Here is a 12,808-nt window from a genome sequence, read left to right as displayed (position 1 = left end):
TCATGTTACCCCGCTAAAAACAGCCTTATCCCAGCATGACCTTTTGAAATTGGCTGCTGGCGCTGATATCTCTGTAGTAGTAAAACGAGATATAATTTGTTTTCCTCACATTTAAACCAAAAGATAGAGGGTTGTGTTTTATATCAAATTTCGTTTTATTTCAAATACACATTAATAGTGAAAATTACTGGAAGTGGGTAAGCCAAGACAAGCTGAGATGGTGACATCATCAAGTACGCTACTGTCCCAATAGCAGAATGACCATCTTGTGTCCTCCTGTCCTCCAGACACTGTACTCCCAAGTCAAACTTGCTAAGTCCAAATTGCCAAGTCCGTAAGTCTGAACTTGGTGTACTTGGTGTACTGTATTGAGAAACGGCTATTGTTTGCTAGCTAGCTAAAAAGTTAAAATGTTACATTGTTTGTTGTTGTTGCTAACTAAAATCTTAGTCAGTCTAGTGGAGTTTTAAGTTTACCACACCAGAATTGATTTGAATCTAGGTTAAAACGAAAACTATGCTGAAGTTAAAACATGGGTTTAAGCCTCTTAATTTGAAGCCAGTTTTAAAGTTTGGTGCAACATAATTGAAAGTTAAACCATGGGATTAGAATGAATCCTTGTTGGTACAACACGTTTTGAGTGAAAAATGCAAACAGAAAGGTTCTCTGTAGTATCACACTCAAATAACTCACAGTGTTTCCTCTAGGATTTTTTTCAGCAGCGGGGGCAGGAGTTCCGTTTCTCTTCTTAGAGAAATATTTCAATAAACTCATCTGAAAAATGCAGTCAGTTGTTACATAAGGGCGTGTAGATATTAACGTTAGCCTAATACTATCAATTAGTTTACCCACATTAGCGACACTGAGTTGGCACCGGGCCAAATTAACTTAAACTACCAATAAGTTACGTAATGTTAGCTGGTCATCAACATATTGTGAACGTCTGTTTAACTTGTAAAATCTATGTCGAGTTATCTGAAGCTAATAACTTACATCTACCTCTTCTCCGGCCGGTAATTCGCTGCTTTATTGTTTATTTGTAATTCAGGAATTCGCTCCTGACTCTGCCCTGTCGCCTAGGTGCTTGACGTGCTTGACGACCACGCCCCCCAAACAACGCTAGCATCATGCAAATGAGCACGCGCAAGTATATTTCCATACTGAGCAAGATAGTTATCTGCAGTTTACCTTAGTGCTCGCAAGTACCTGACAGGAGTCTGTTTTGAAGGTGGAGATGCGGCGGTGGTGTATTTGCGTCAACAATAATAAAAAACTCCTAAATGAATGTAGAGGAAACACTGACTCATGTTTTGACTTTCAATTCCAAAGCCTGCTACAACTATTTAATGAGCACTCTGGGTTGTTTGTTTTTGTTTGAGAGCGGTTATTTTGACCAGTTCAGTTCTAAACAGTTCCACCAACCTGACCAGAGGAGCCCTTGAAAACTATCTTGGTTTCTCACCCAGAAACCATTTTCATCTTTACAGCATCACTGAGTTTCACATGCAGATAACCATTACTTCCATTGCATGCTCTCATGCTCTGACGCACACAGTTGCGTTGTAATGATGCAAGTAAACATGACAGCTCTACATGGGCAAATTGGCCTGTCAGCCTCGGACCAACCAAGAGAAAAACAACAGAGATGGGTAAAGAAAAACTAAACGCGCAGAAAGGCTGAGAACATGGGAATGTTGACACTAAAAATTATATAAATTAGTGAAATTATGCCAATTTTTCTGTGGATTCATGAACATGCAAGAGAGGAGAGGAAAAAGTGGTCCTGATGAGAGGAGAAGAAAGATGTGGAGGGCAGAGGACGGGGAAGACGAGAGGAGGGAAGTGGGCAGGCGGGCGGTCTGTGGGGAGGTGACCTCAGAATAAAGAGGAGCTGGGGTCTTTCCTCCAGGGTCTGGTAGTGATACGATACCTCTAATTAGACTGCAGACAGAGCGCTTTGTCAAAAGGCCGTGGGGGCTGTCTGATCAACTTCCACAGTCAGGGCTTAACATTGAAGGCTCAGGACAGGATACAGGCTACTGGCCTTTTATTATTGATACGATCTGAGAAAATGGATACCATACAGTTTGGGAACACAGGCTTAGTTTTGATTGGTACTACACTGGCTGTCTATCCCTTTTTCCATCAAAATATTTTTATGTGCATATTGAAGCATTGCTTTAGAAATGGCAAAATTAAAAAAAAAATCCTCAATTTCGACAAAAGTTCACAGCACTTCACGGGAGGACTGTGTTTCACAGGACACATCGACTCCAGCAGGACGAGGGGAAGAGGACTCTGTCTTTACATCAAAGTTTCCCAAATGTGGAACTTTTTATGTGAACATGTTAACCATATTAACATGACCAAAGGATGCAAAAAAAACAACACCCACCCTAGCCACAGCCTGTCCATCCTGCTGAAAAAAAAAGAGAAAATATCCAGTGAGCAGCAGTTCTCTGCCTTGTTGATGCCAGTGGTCAGAGGAGAATGGCCAGACTGGTTCGAGACAATAGAAAGGCAACAGTAACTCAAATAACCACTCGCTACAACCAAGGTATGTAGAAGACCATCTCTGAACACACAGCAGATGGGCTACAGCAGCAGAAGACCACACCAGGTACCACTCCTGTCAGCTAAGAACAGGAAACAGAGGCTACAATTCACACAGGCTCACCAAAACTGGATAATAGAAGACTGGAAAAATGTTGCCTGGGCTGATGAGTCTTGATTTCTGCTGTGACATTCAGATGGTCGAGTCAGAATTTGGTGTAAACAACATGAAAGCAGGGATCCATCCTGCCTTGTATCAACACTTCAGGCTGCTAGAGCTGGTGTAGTGGTGTGGGGTTTATTTTCTTAGCCTACCTGAGTATTGTTGCTGACCAAGTCCATCCCTTTATGACCACAGTGTACCCATCTTCTGGTGACTACTTCCAGCAGCATAACACACCATGTCACAAAGCTCAAATCATCTCCAACTGGTTTCTTGAACATGACAATGAGTTCACTGTACTCCACTGACCTCCACAGTCACCTGATCTCAATCCAGCAGAGCACCTTTGGGATGTGGTGGAACAGGAGATTCACATCATGGATGTGCAGCCGACAAATCTGCAGCAACTGTGTGATGCTGTCATGTCAATATGGACCGAAATCTCTGAGGAATGTTTCCAGCACCTTGTTAAACCTATGCGACAAAGAATTAAGACAGCTCAGAAGGCAAAGGGGGGTCTAACCCAGTACTAGTAAGGTATGAAGTGGCTGGTGAGTGTAAATTTACCAATATGTGCTGATTTTATTAATTTATTTATTATTTACAGAATTTTTTAAATTCTGTTTTGATTTCGTAGGCTGTATTTTGCATAAGTCCTATATTAGATATTTTTTTAGTCAAATTTAATATATAGAGATATTGTCTTTTTAATTTAAAGTTAATTATAATTATTGGAAGTTTACTATTTCAGTGCCCTGATGTCATCTTAGGTAATTAAGTCCATTTATATATTTATTTATTTATTATTTATATTTATTTTATATTTATCATTTACATATCTTTGTCATGAGTGTTTTATAACCATATTTGAGTAATCTCTGTAATATCAGCCAATCAGGGGTCAATATAAATATTCTTTTTTCACTTGCCCAGTCAGGCAAGTTGGTCAGGCATCTACTTGCCCCAAGTCAATCTTTCCTTGCCCCTGTACAACTTGTTTTATGTGTTAATGGTTATCACATAACAACAAAGATTGAAGTTAATTGTCATGTTCAATCTAGGACTGCAACGTCTAGAATTTTTTTTTTCTTTTTCAAAGTACAAGTTGATATCTTTAAATGGCTCATTTTGTCATATGTCAATCAAAGATTTTCAATTTAATACGATGATAAATAAAGAAAATCTTGAAATTTCCATATTTGAACAGCATTTGACATTTTGCATGAAAAATTCAATGATTACCCGATTATCCAAATAGTTCAGTAATTTAATTCTTTTTTACAAATTGCCCTGTCAAGCAAGTAAGTTGCTTGCCCGACATGGCATTTTACTCATTTAAGGCAATCCTTATTACTGAAACCTGAATTATTTTCTTTTCTTTTTTTTTTCCTTTTTTTTTTAAGTTGACCATTTCAGTGCCCTGATATAATTTTGGGCCACCATCTTTATCACAAGTGTTTGATATCGAGTAATCACTGCAATATGGATTTTTTTACTCCCTAATATCATTATCTGCATTGGCCCCAAAAATCCTGTATCAGTCAGGCTCTAATTGGTACAGAGCTTTAAGAAGATTAGCAAGTAAACCAGCATTTACAAAAACTGATTTTTGCATTTGCAGCTAATCATTTCCTGTTTTAGTCATCAGGAGCTCATAAGATTAAGAAGATTGTCCTTAAACTGAAACAACACCAGCCTCAGTGTCTTCCAGCTGAAGCAAAGAAACACTGATGCAGCTAAACCTTGATTTCATGCATGAGCTAAATTTATACCGCGCCTGGTCTATAAATAGCTGCAGGCCGTTGTCTGGTGAGGCTTCATGCAGCACAGCGTGCTTAGCAACTAGGCTCACATCCATCACTCCCTTCTTCAGACACATCCCCGGTCACAAAGATGCTACCACTGCCCTCCGCCCTCCTCATTATCTTTTCATTTTGTTGTTCTTCAACAGCTCTGCTCACATTTCTGCAGCGGCCTTTTAAACCAAAGCACAAAAGAGATGTTCCTGCAGCCTTTAATTAGTGTCACAGAAATCCCCCAAAAACCCTTTACTGTACTCTGCTGTGGTGCTGCTGGACCATGAGGAGGATAATGATAAGTCTTATACGCCATCTAGTGGACAGAGAATGAAATGCTACAAAATAAGACAATGCTGAACTGTGTCTCAGCTCCACTCATGGGCTAATAATTACAAGCACATTTTCAGTATGTGGTGTGTTCACATTATTTTGTTTGGGTACAGAATAATTAAATCCAATTATTTCTTGCAGAATAACTTATAATAATATATACTGATAATCAGTGTAAACAAACAGTATACAGTTTAGGGTTGCAAATAATCAGCATAAAATCAGTTTTCTTGATTAATTGATTAGTTGTTTGATACAGAATATGGTGAAAAATGTTGATCAGCGTCTCCCAAATCCCAAGATGATGTCCTCAAACATCTTGTTTTGCTCACAACCCAAAGATATTCAGTTTACTGTCAGAGAGGAGTAAAGAAAGCAGAAAATATTTACATTTGAACAGCTGAAATCAGAGAATATTCTCTGACAAAAAATGACTTAAAATGATTTAATCGATTACCAAAATAGTTCTAATACAATTAGTATGTAAAACTTCCATGGGTCAACTCTCCAAGACCAGACTGGCCATGACATTTGACAAGTGCCTACATCTCATCTAAATAAATATTTTATGCTTTTACTAGATTTTTGGGGCCAAAGCCAATAACGATACTGAGTAAATAAAAGGTAAGTAAAGTCTGATCATTTAAATGTGGTTATAACACTTGAGACAAAGATATATAAATGGTGACAGGATATTTTGCAGCTTAAAAATAAACATTACTATCTGAAATGAAACTAATTCTAATTTTAACCCAGAGTTCAATGATAGGGATTTCCCTCTTACTCAGGTCGAGTTAAATGCCATGTTGGGCAAGAAATCCAGCAGCTACCACTTGCTGAACCATACGGTGGAAAAAAAAATAATTAAACGATTTTCATAATTGATTAATTGTAACAGTAATTTTTCGTGCAAAATCACAGAAAATGCTGTTTTCAGTCTCTCAAATATGAAGCTTTCCCACTTTCCTAAAACAATTTCTTCTTGGGTAAGTAAAAATTATTTAAATTATTACTTTTAGGGCAAAAAGATTTCTGACCCACTTGCCAGACTAGACAAGTGAATAAAAACATTAACTGCAACTAATTAATATTTTTTTATATTTATATTTTTCAATTAATTAAATAGTTGTCTGGTCTATAAAATGTCAGAAAATGGTGAAAAATGTTGTTTTAAACATCCAGTATGACTCCTCACATGTCTTTTTTGTCCACAACCCAAAGTTTACTGTAGTAAATGAGGAAAGAAACCAGAAAATAGTAGACTTTTTTCTTCAAACTGATTAATTAATTATCAAAATAGTTAGTGACAAAACAAAACAAGGTTAAAGTTTCTTTTTTATAAATTAGCACTGTCCAGTTAGGGTCACAGTTGCAGAGCCTGATGTCACAATGAGAGGGATTCTGGATCATTGTAGGAGACTGGAGTCAAACCTCACTTCTGGAACTTGACCTGAGACTTACATTTCTGTTGCATTTCTTCACTTGATCTGTTCAGATTGCCAGACATGTAGTGAGAAACGCTCTGAAAGTCTGAAAATATCCCTTGTTTTCATGTAGTTTAGTAGTAGAAGACAGGTTTTATAAGAACACTTTCTTTGGTACAAGAGGCAACAGTTTCTGTTCTTGTGGAAATTTTTTAAAGTAATTCCTTCATGCTGTGAGCACAACAAACCGCAGGCGTGGAGGTAGAAACCTCAAAGACAGATGTCTTAAAACCTGGAACAATAAAACCAAATTTATTCACATTTTATAGACATGCATTTTCAGTCAATTAGCTGATTAACTGATTGAAAGAAAATAAATTCACCATTATTTTGGTGATCAATTACTACTTTAAGTAATTTTTTGTCAAACATTTGTTGGATGCAGTTTATTAAATGTGAGGATTTGCTGCTTTTCCTTGTCATCTGACAGTAAATGAGTCTTTGGCTGGGCTGCATCAACAAGAATTCATTTTTAAACATGGTTTAATTTTGAATTATGTTGCACCAAACTTTTGAAAAAGATTCAAATTAATTCAGATGACCTTCAAACCTCTTTTCACACCTCAATTTAGTTGTTACTCTAAACCTAGATTAAATTTTATTTTGTTGGATCAAAACTTTACATGTAAAATGTTTGTGTTGTTTTTCCCAATTTCTTGACATTTTATTGCTTAAAGGACTAATTGATTAATCGGGAAAAACCTGTCAGATTAACTGATGATGAAAATATAATATGTAGTTGCAGTCCTAGTGCATACAAGTGGGATTTTTGTATTTGAGTGAACTAACCCTGAACAGTAAAAAGTAGAAGACGTCAAGCTAAGTCTTACAAGACCTGTTTTCATACTGTTAGGCGACCTCGTGTGCTAAGAAAGGACCCCTTCAGTTCAGGAGCCACAGCTGCCCACCAACAACAGCTTGGTGACGATTAGACCTCAGTGTCACAGATACACCTCTGGGCTGAATCTGCAGCTCCTTGGCTTTACAGAGCTTTGCTTAGCTGCTGAGGTGCTGAGTAATAATAATATATTGGTTATAGGTCTGGGTCCATATAGGACAGCGTGTGGGTCTGGACTCAGATCGTGGTCCGCCAGTTAGTCTATTGGTTATGTTATGGTAAATCTAAGATTTGGTATTTCTGAAGCTTGACTTTACACACTAGAGATTTTAAGTCTGTATATCTTGAACTCTGCTGCTTTGATTGTTCACTGTCATTTTTAATCTGTCTTTTGTTAGTCCTAACCTGACACGCCAGGTGGTTTGTTACACAGAACCATCTGGGAAGTCATCCTTAGAAGCTGGTTGGAAAGGGGCAGGCACTTTAAAAGAAAGAAAAACATTTGGTGGGTGATTGTATCAACCATTGTTTAACTGCATCTTACACAGGCTAATTCAACCAAGTTGGGAGAAATGCCTAAAAACCTTCTGTGCCGTTCTTTACTCTTCAGGAGCCGCCATCATTTGTTTGAGAGGAGTCACTTCCATAGACGCGTCGCAGTGTCGTGACACTTAAAACCATGTCTGTAACTCAGAGCTTGAAATCTGTGCCCGAACCCGACGGGACCTGATGGGTTTGGGTTGGGTCGGGCCTTATTTCTCACATATTTCACAGGCTCATGTAGGGTTTGGGCTGTACTTTATTTATCTATTTTCATTTTTCTCCCAAATTTAGTTGTTGCCTATTACAATGCCTCCCATGTATTGTCCCTCCTGCTGCCAATTCCTAATGTTTGGTGCATAGAGGGAAGCTTCTTAAGAAAAATGTCGAGCTGTAAGCAGGTTCAGGCTGAAATATAGAAATGAGGGTCAGGTTCAGGTTGGTTTGAGACAGAAATTTGTTGGCACCAGCCTTGACAGGCTCATCTTTTCAGGCCCGATCAAAGCTCTACCGTAGATCCCGTCCCTCCTAGGATGCTGATTGGCTGCACAGCTTGTAGTATAGGCACAAACAGATAACTTGAAGACTGGCGAGATGGATTCTTGAGTAATCTCACAAATCCATCCGCCTCGTGAGACCCCAATTTTGAAATGCAAAATTGCTGAGATAGTCGTTTAGTCTTTATCTTGTCTCATATTAATACAATATACACATGTATTGAAATATAATTGTCATATTAATCAGTGTACTTCCAATTACTTTGACTCCAATTTCCACAACGTGTGACAAAGTATATATCTGTCCCCCTCACACAGTCACCGCAATTGCAAAACTGTCAGTCAGTTTCAGTCGTTATGAGATGAGAGAAAAACTAGCAGACAGACTAAACAGTGTTCCCCAACCCTGGTCCTCAGGGCCCACTGTCCTGCATGTTTTAGATGTTTCCCTGGTCCAACACACCTGATTAAGATGGTCAGGTTGTTGTCAGGCTTCTGCAGAGGCTTGATGATGAGCTGACCATGTGAATCAGGTGTGCTGGAGCAGGGAAATATGGGGAAATCAGTGGGCCAGGGTTGGGGAACACTGGACTAAATAACTTTCAACAGGTCTTACCTTTCTGACCAGGTGTGGGCACATCTGGAGGTTCCTCAAACTTAAGTGTTTGTACCAGGGCCTCTGGAGTAATTTTAGTGCCTGCAAAGATGCCACTGGGGAATGAGCTCTCCGCCAGAACCTGTCGGGTTTAACCAAAGCAATTATCCACCACATTCATGCTTAAATTTTGAGGTTTAGTTTTTACAATTCTAACCTAATAGGGAGCAAGATTCCAAAATTAAGCTCCTATATTACTGGGGTAACTTGCAAACGAAATTTGGCACTTCTTGGTGCAGCTATCATCAATGTACATTCAATATCATTTGTCAGTGTTATTTTTTTTAGAATGGCTGTTATATCAGACCTGTTTAACATGTTTCGAGGCGTCAGTCTTGTTATTTTCCAGCAGTGGAGAAATTGTAGTGTGTAGTCCCAGAGCAGGAGGTGGCTTCTCTAAACTCTGCGCTGACGGTACCGCGGAGCCGGGGGTCTGTGTGAGACTGCTCGGCCTGTCCAGCTTCACCGCCTCTTGGTGAATCTTCTGACGAACGTGTTTTATCTTTCCGACCATTTTAATTTAGCCTGGCGAACTTTCTATTCAGCTCGGTGTGAGGTGTTTGACACGAGCAGGCGTGTTGCGTCTGTCCGATGTCGACGGCGTGTGACGTTATCAAGTCAGCGATACTCGTACAAGGAAGTGAGTCTGTTTCGCCTTCAAAGTTATATACACATTTCTTGCTTTTATCATTTTTCTTTTTTTTTTCTATAATATAGCAGCCGTCGTGGATTTAATATACACATTACACGATATAAGTCGTCTCTTTACATTGTTTAGCTCCTTTCTTTTTATTCATTCAGCTTCGGCCTCACGTATATGGTATCTTATGGAGGCTACATGGCTTGCTACCAGTAGAGCCAGCTATTCCTTAAAAATACGACATATGGGGAACATTGCTTTCACTGTTCCGCTCAGTTTCTTCTTTTATTTTTATGGTTTAGTTTTGTATTAATCAAAACTCCAACACAGAACATGTTTATATCTGAATAACAGTTTTAGTCTGAAAGTACGTACCGGAAGTATAAGTTTCTTTTCCGGTTAGTTTAACATTGTTGACATGACAAGCATGATTGGCGTCCCGGGTTTGTGCTCCGGTGGAAAACGACGCGAACGAAAGTTCCGCATGCTGTTAATTACCATCAAAATCAAATGAAAGACATTCTTAAAATGAATTAACAGTGGTGGAAGAAATATTTATATCCTTTACTTCAGCAAAAGTAGCAATACTACAATGTGAAAATACAAGTACAGTCACGAACGCATGCATTCAAAATAAATTAATTAAACTTCAATAAAAGGAGATTTCAGAACAATGTGTATTATATCAATGAATTATGGATTATTGATCAATTTATGTGTTCATCATTTTAATGTTATAGCTAGTAGAGGTGGGGCTCAGTTTAAAATACTTAATATATACTGCTGGGAAGCTTATTCTATAATAATATATCTTAAGTTATTCGTTGATCTAAATTTTGTATTAATAATATAAATCTGCAAAGTAACTAATAACTGAAGCTTTAAAAGTATATGTAGTGGGGTAAAAAGTGCAATATTTGCCTCCAAAATATAGTCAAGTAGAAATGGAAATATTTAAGTAGAAGTAAAGTACAAGTACATCTTCTTGAGTAAATGTTATTAGTTACTTTCCACTACTGTGAATAAAGCAACACCAGTTTGACTGATATTCCACTGAGTGACCAAAAAAAGGAAAATGACAGAAATTTGGAATGAACCCTTCATTCACCTATGTGACATTAATTAATTGAACTTAACTTTTGTTGCTTTGTCTTTCCTGTATGCTCGTCCTCGGTTGTCTTTCTCTTATCCGCAGGTGTATCTCTCTCGTTTAGCTTAATGTTAGCGTGGCACCGGTCCAGTTTACTAGTGCTATTTTTTTTTAAGTAGACTTCCCTCGGTGTCGCACACAGATTGCACTTCACTATTTTGCTCTTGTCCTTTTCTCTGAAGAACTAAAAATAAAGTGAGTATGTCCATCTCGCAAATGCAGAATCCGTGTCTGTAGTCATCTTTGTGAGCTCCACCAATAGGAAATGACTCTCGCGGATTTTTTTCTGTTCTCTTGATGTCTCGCGGTGTTGGTGAATTCTTAAAAAACAAAACCTAATCGGGTTAAAATGCTTTTAACTGGTATAATATTACAGAAATTTTATTAGTAATGCGTTACATTACTGCGTTACATCAAATAGTAATACATTATTCTAACTGCGTTACTTTTGTAACGCGTTACTCCCAACACTGTTTATTATTGCTTTTATAACGTGATCAAATCAGTGATATTAAGTTACATTTGTTGCCTTCAGGAAGCAGGAAAATAGTGACTGACAGTAAGATAAGCATTTCTGAAAATGTAAGGCTGTTATGTCCTGAATTTAAACAACATAGACATTTGTTTAAAGGTTGTGTTTACAGGTTTAGGTTGTTCATAGAGCTGATTTTCTTGAAGTATTTTATATCCTGCATTGTTTCTATCCATGTTTACTTGAAAGCAGTCATCTTCATATATTGCAGCATATCTGAACATCACCACTTGTAGATCAGTGGAATAATGTGAATTTATTAGCAGGACTGTGTATTGTGCACATGAAAACAGGGACCCACAGAACCATATGTGGTGCTAATACTCCAGTGGCACAGCGCAGCCTGGGCCTGACTCCTCCCTTGGCCAACCTCCTAATCAAGGTCAGGCAATAAATGGCACCTGTAGGCCTTTGTTCTCCCTTTTCCTGCCTCATGCCTTGTCCCTGCTGTTGTTTGTCTGCCCCGGGTATGTGCCAAAAGCACCTCTCTATGCACAATTTTACCTGCATTGCAATTTTAGTTCTGACTGACAAGTGTAATGTGTTGGCTGGCCAGGTACAAGCTGACCTCCCTCAGTTTATTAGTTTCTGTAGTTAGTTTGGTTATGTTGGACTGAGGTCAAGGCCTTTTTAGTATAAATTATAATAAAGTAATTTGATCCACCTTAAGTTTTGGTTATCAACAGCTCCAGCCCCTGCTTTTTGCTTTGATTATTTTTGCTTATTATAAATAAAATTTCTGCTTTTAATTGTGATAGCACATCACATTCTTCTACCTTTTATAAACAATATTCAATGTATCTTAAAGTAGTTCCTGGAGTGATGGTGTTGTCTGGTTTACTCTTTACTCTCCCCTTAACGACACAGTTTTACACACCAAACCTACCAATCCCCCCTCGCCACATATAGCACTCTACAGGAAACCTTTAAGTGATAAGGCTGTGGAAAAATGAAACACATTTCTGTTTTATCCCTCAGGTTCTCAGAGTATGAAGCAGATCTGAGAAGAATGAGGTCACAGCATTTACTGGTATGTGTGGTGTATCACCTTCTGCCCACCAGGAGGTGCTTTAGGCTGCCAGAGTGCAGGAAAACCAGGTACTAGTAAGCTTTAGTTCCTCACTCAGAAACACTGTTCAATTAACAAAGAAAGGTGATCAATCACTCCTCATACACCCTCACAGTTGAGCTGTGGAATTTGAAATAATGTAAGTACACAACTCAACAAAATATGCAACATATGTTGCGTGTTTTTAGATATTTTAATGTGGAAATGTTACATATTATAGCTTTAAGCTGAAATTATACTTATAAATTTAGTCATAGGGGGAGTACATGTAGGCTGTGTGCGGACATCTGTGTACCCCCAGTTTGTGGAGTTGTCCAAAAGGCTACCATGCAACAACAAGCTGCAGAATAACACCAACAGAATAACATGTACATGTCCACCTCCCTCCAAACAGATCCAGTACTATAATTGTACATGGACAGATGCAGACATGCGCATATGTATTCTGTAGACATTATTGCACATATCAGGGGGGTTTTAAAGACCACAGGCATCCCCTCAGATGAAGCTCAGAAAAAGGTGTCCCCTCACCACCCCCTTAGTTTTCATGTTAGTATG

General features: G+C 38.4%; 1 protein-coding gene across 1 annotated transcript in view; it reads right to left on the bottom strand.

The window, feature by feature from the left end:
• The window catches only part of slx9 (SLX9 ribosome biogenesis factor), a 39,004-nt gene extending 29,521 nt beyond the window's left edge, over nucleotides 1-9,483 (bottom strand). The window contains exons 1-2 of the mRNA XM_084713558.1: nucleotides 9,167-9,483; nucleotides 8,821-8,941 (exon numbers count right to left, since the gene is read on the bottom strand). Of these exons, the coding sequence (XP_084569684.1) occupies nucleotides 8,821-8,941; nucleotides 9,167-9,373 (328 nt within the window). The 5' untranslated portion in view covers nucleotides 9,374-9,483. The remainder of the gene's footprint in view (nucleotides 1-8,820; nucleotides 8,942-9,166) is intronic.
• Nucleotides 9,484-12,808: the final 3,325 nt, after the last annotated feature.

The sequence above is a fragment of the Lutjanus erythropterus genome, chromosome 24 (assembly GCF_056507025.1).
Source record: "Lutjanus erythropterus isolate fLutEry1 chromosome 24, fLutEry1.hap2, whole genome shotgun sequence".
Taxonomy (NCBI): Eukaryota; Metazoa; Chordata; class Actinopteri; order Lutjaniformes; family Lutjanidae; genus Lutjanus; species Lutjanus erythropterus.
This window is presented reverse-complemented; position numbering and strand designations above follow the sequence as displayed.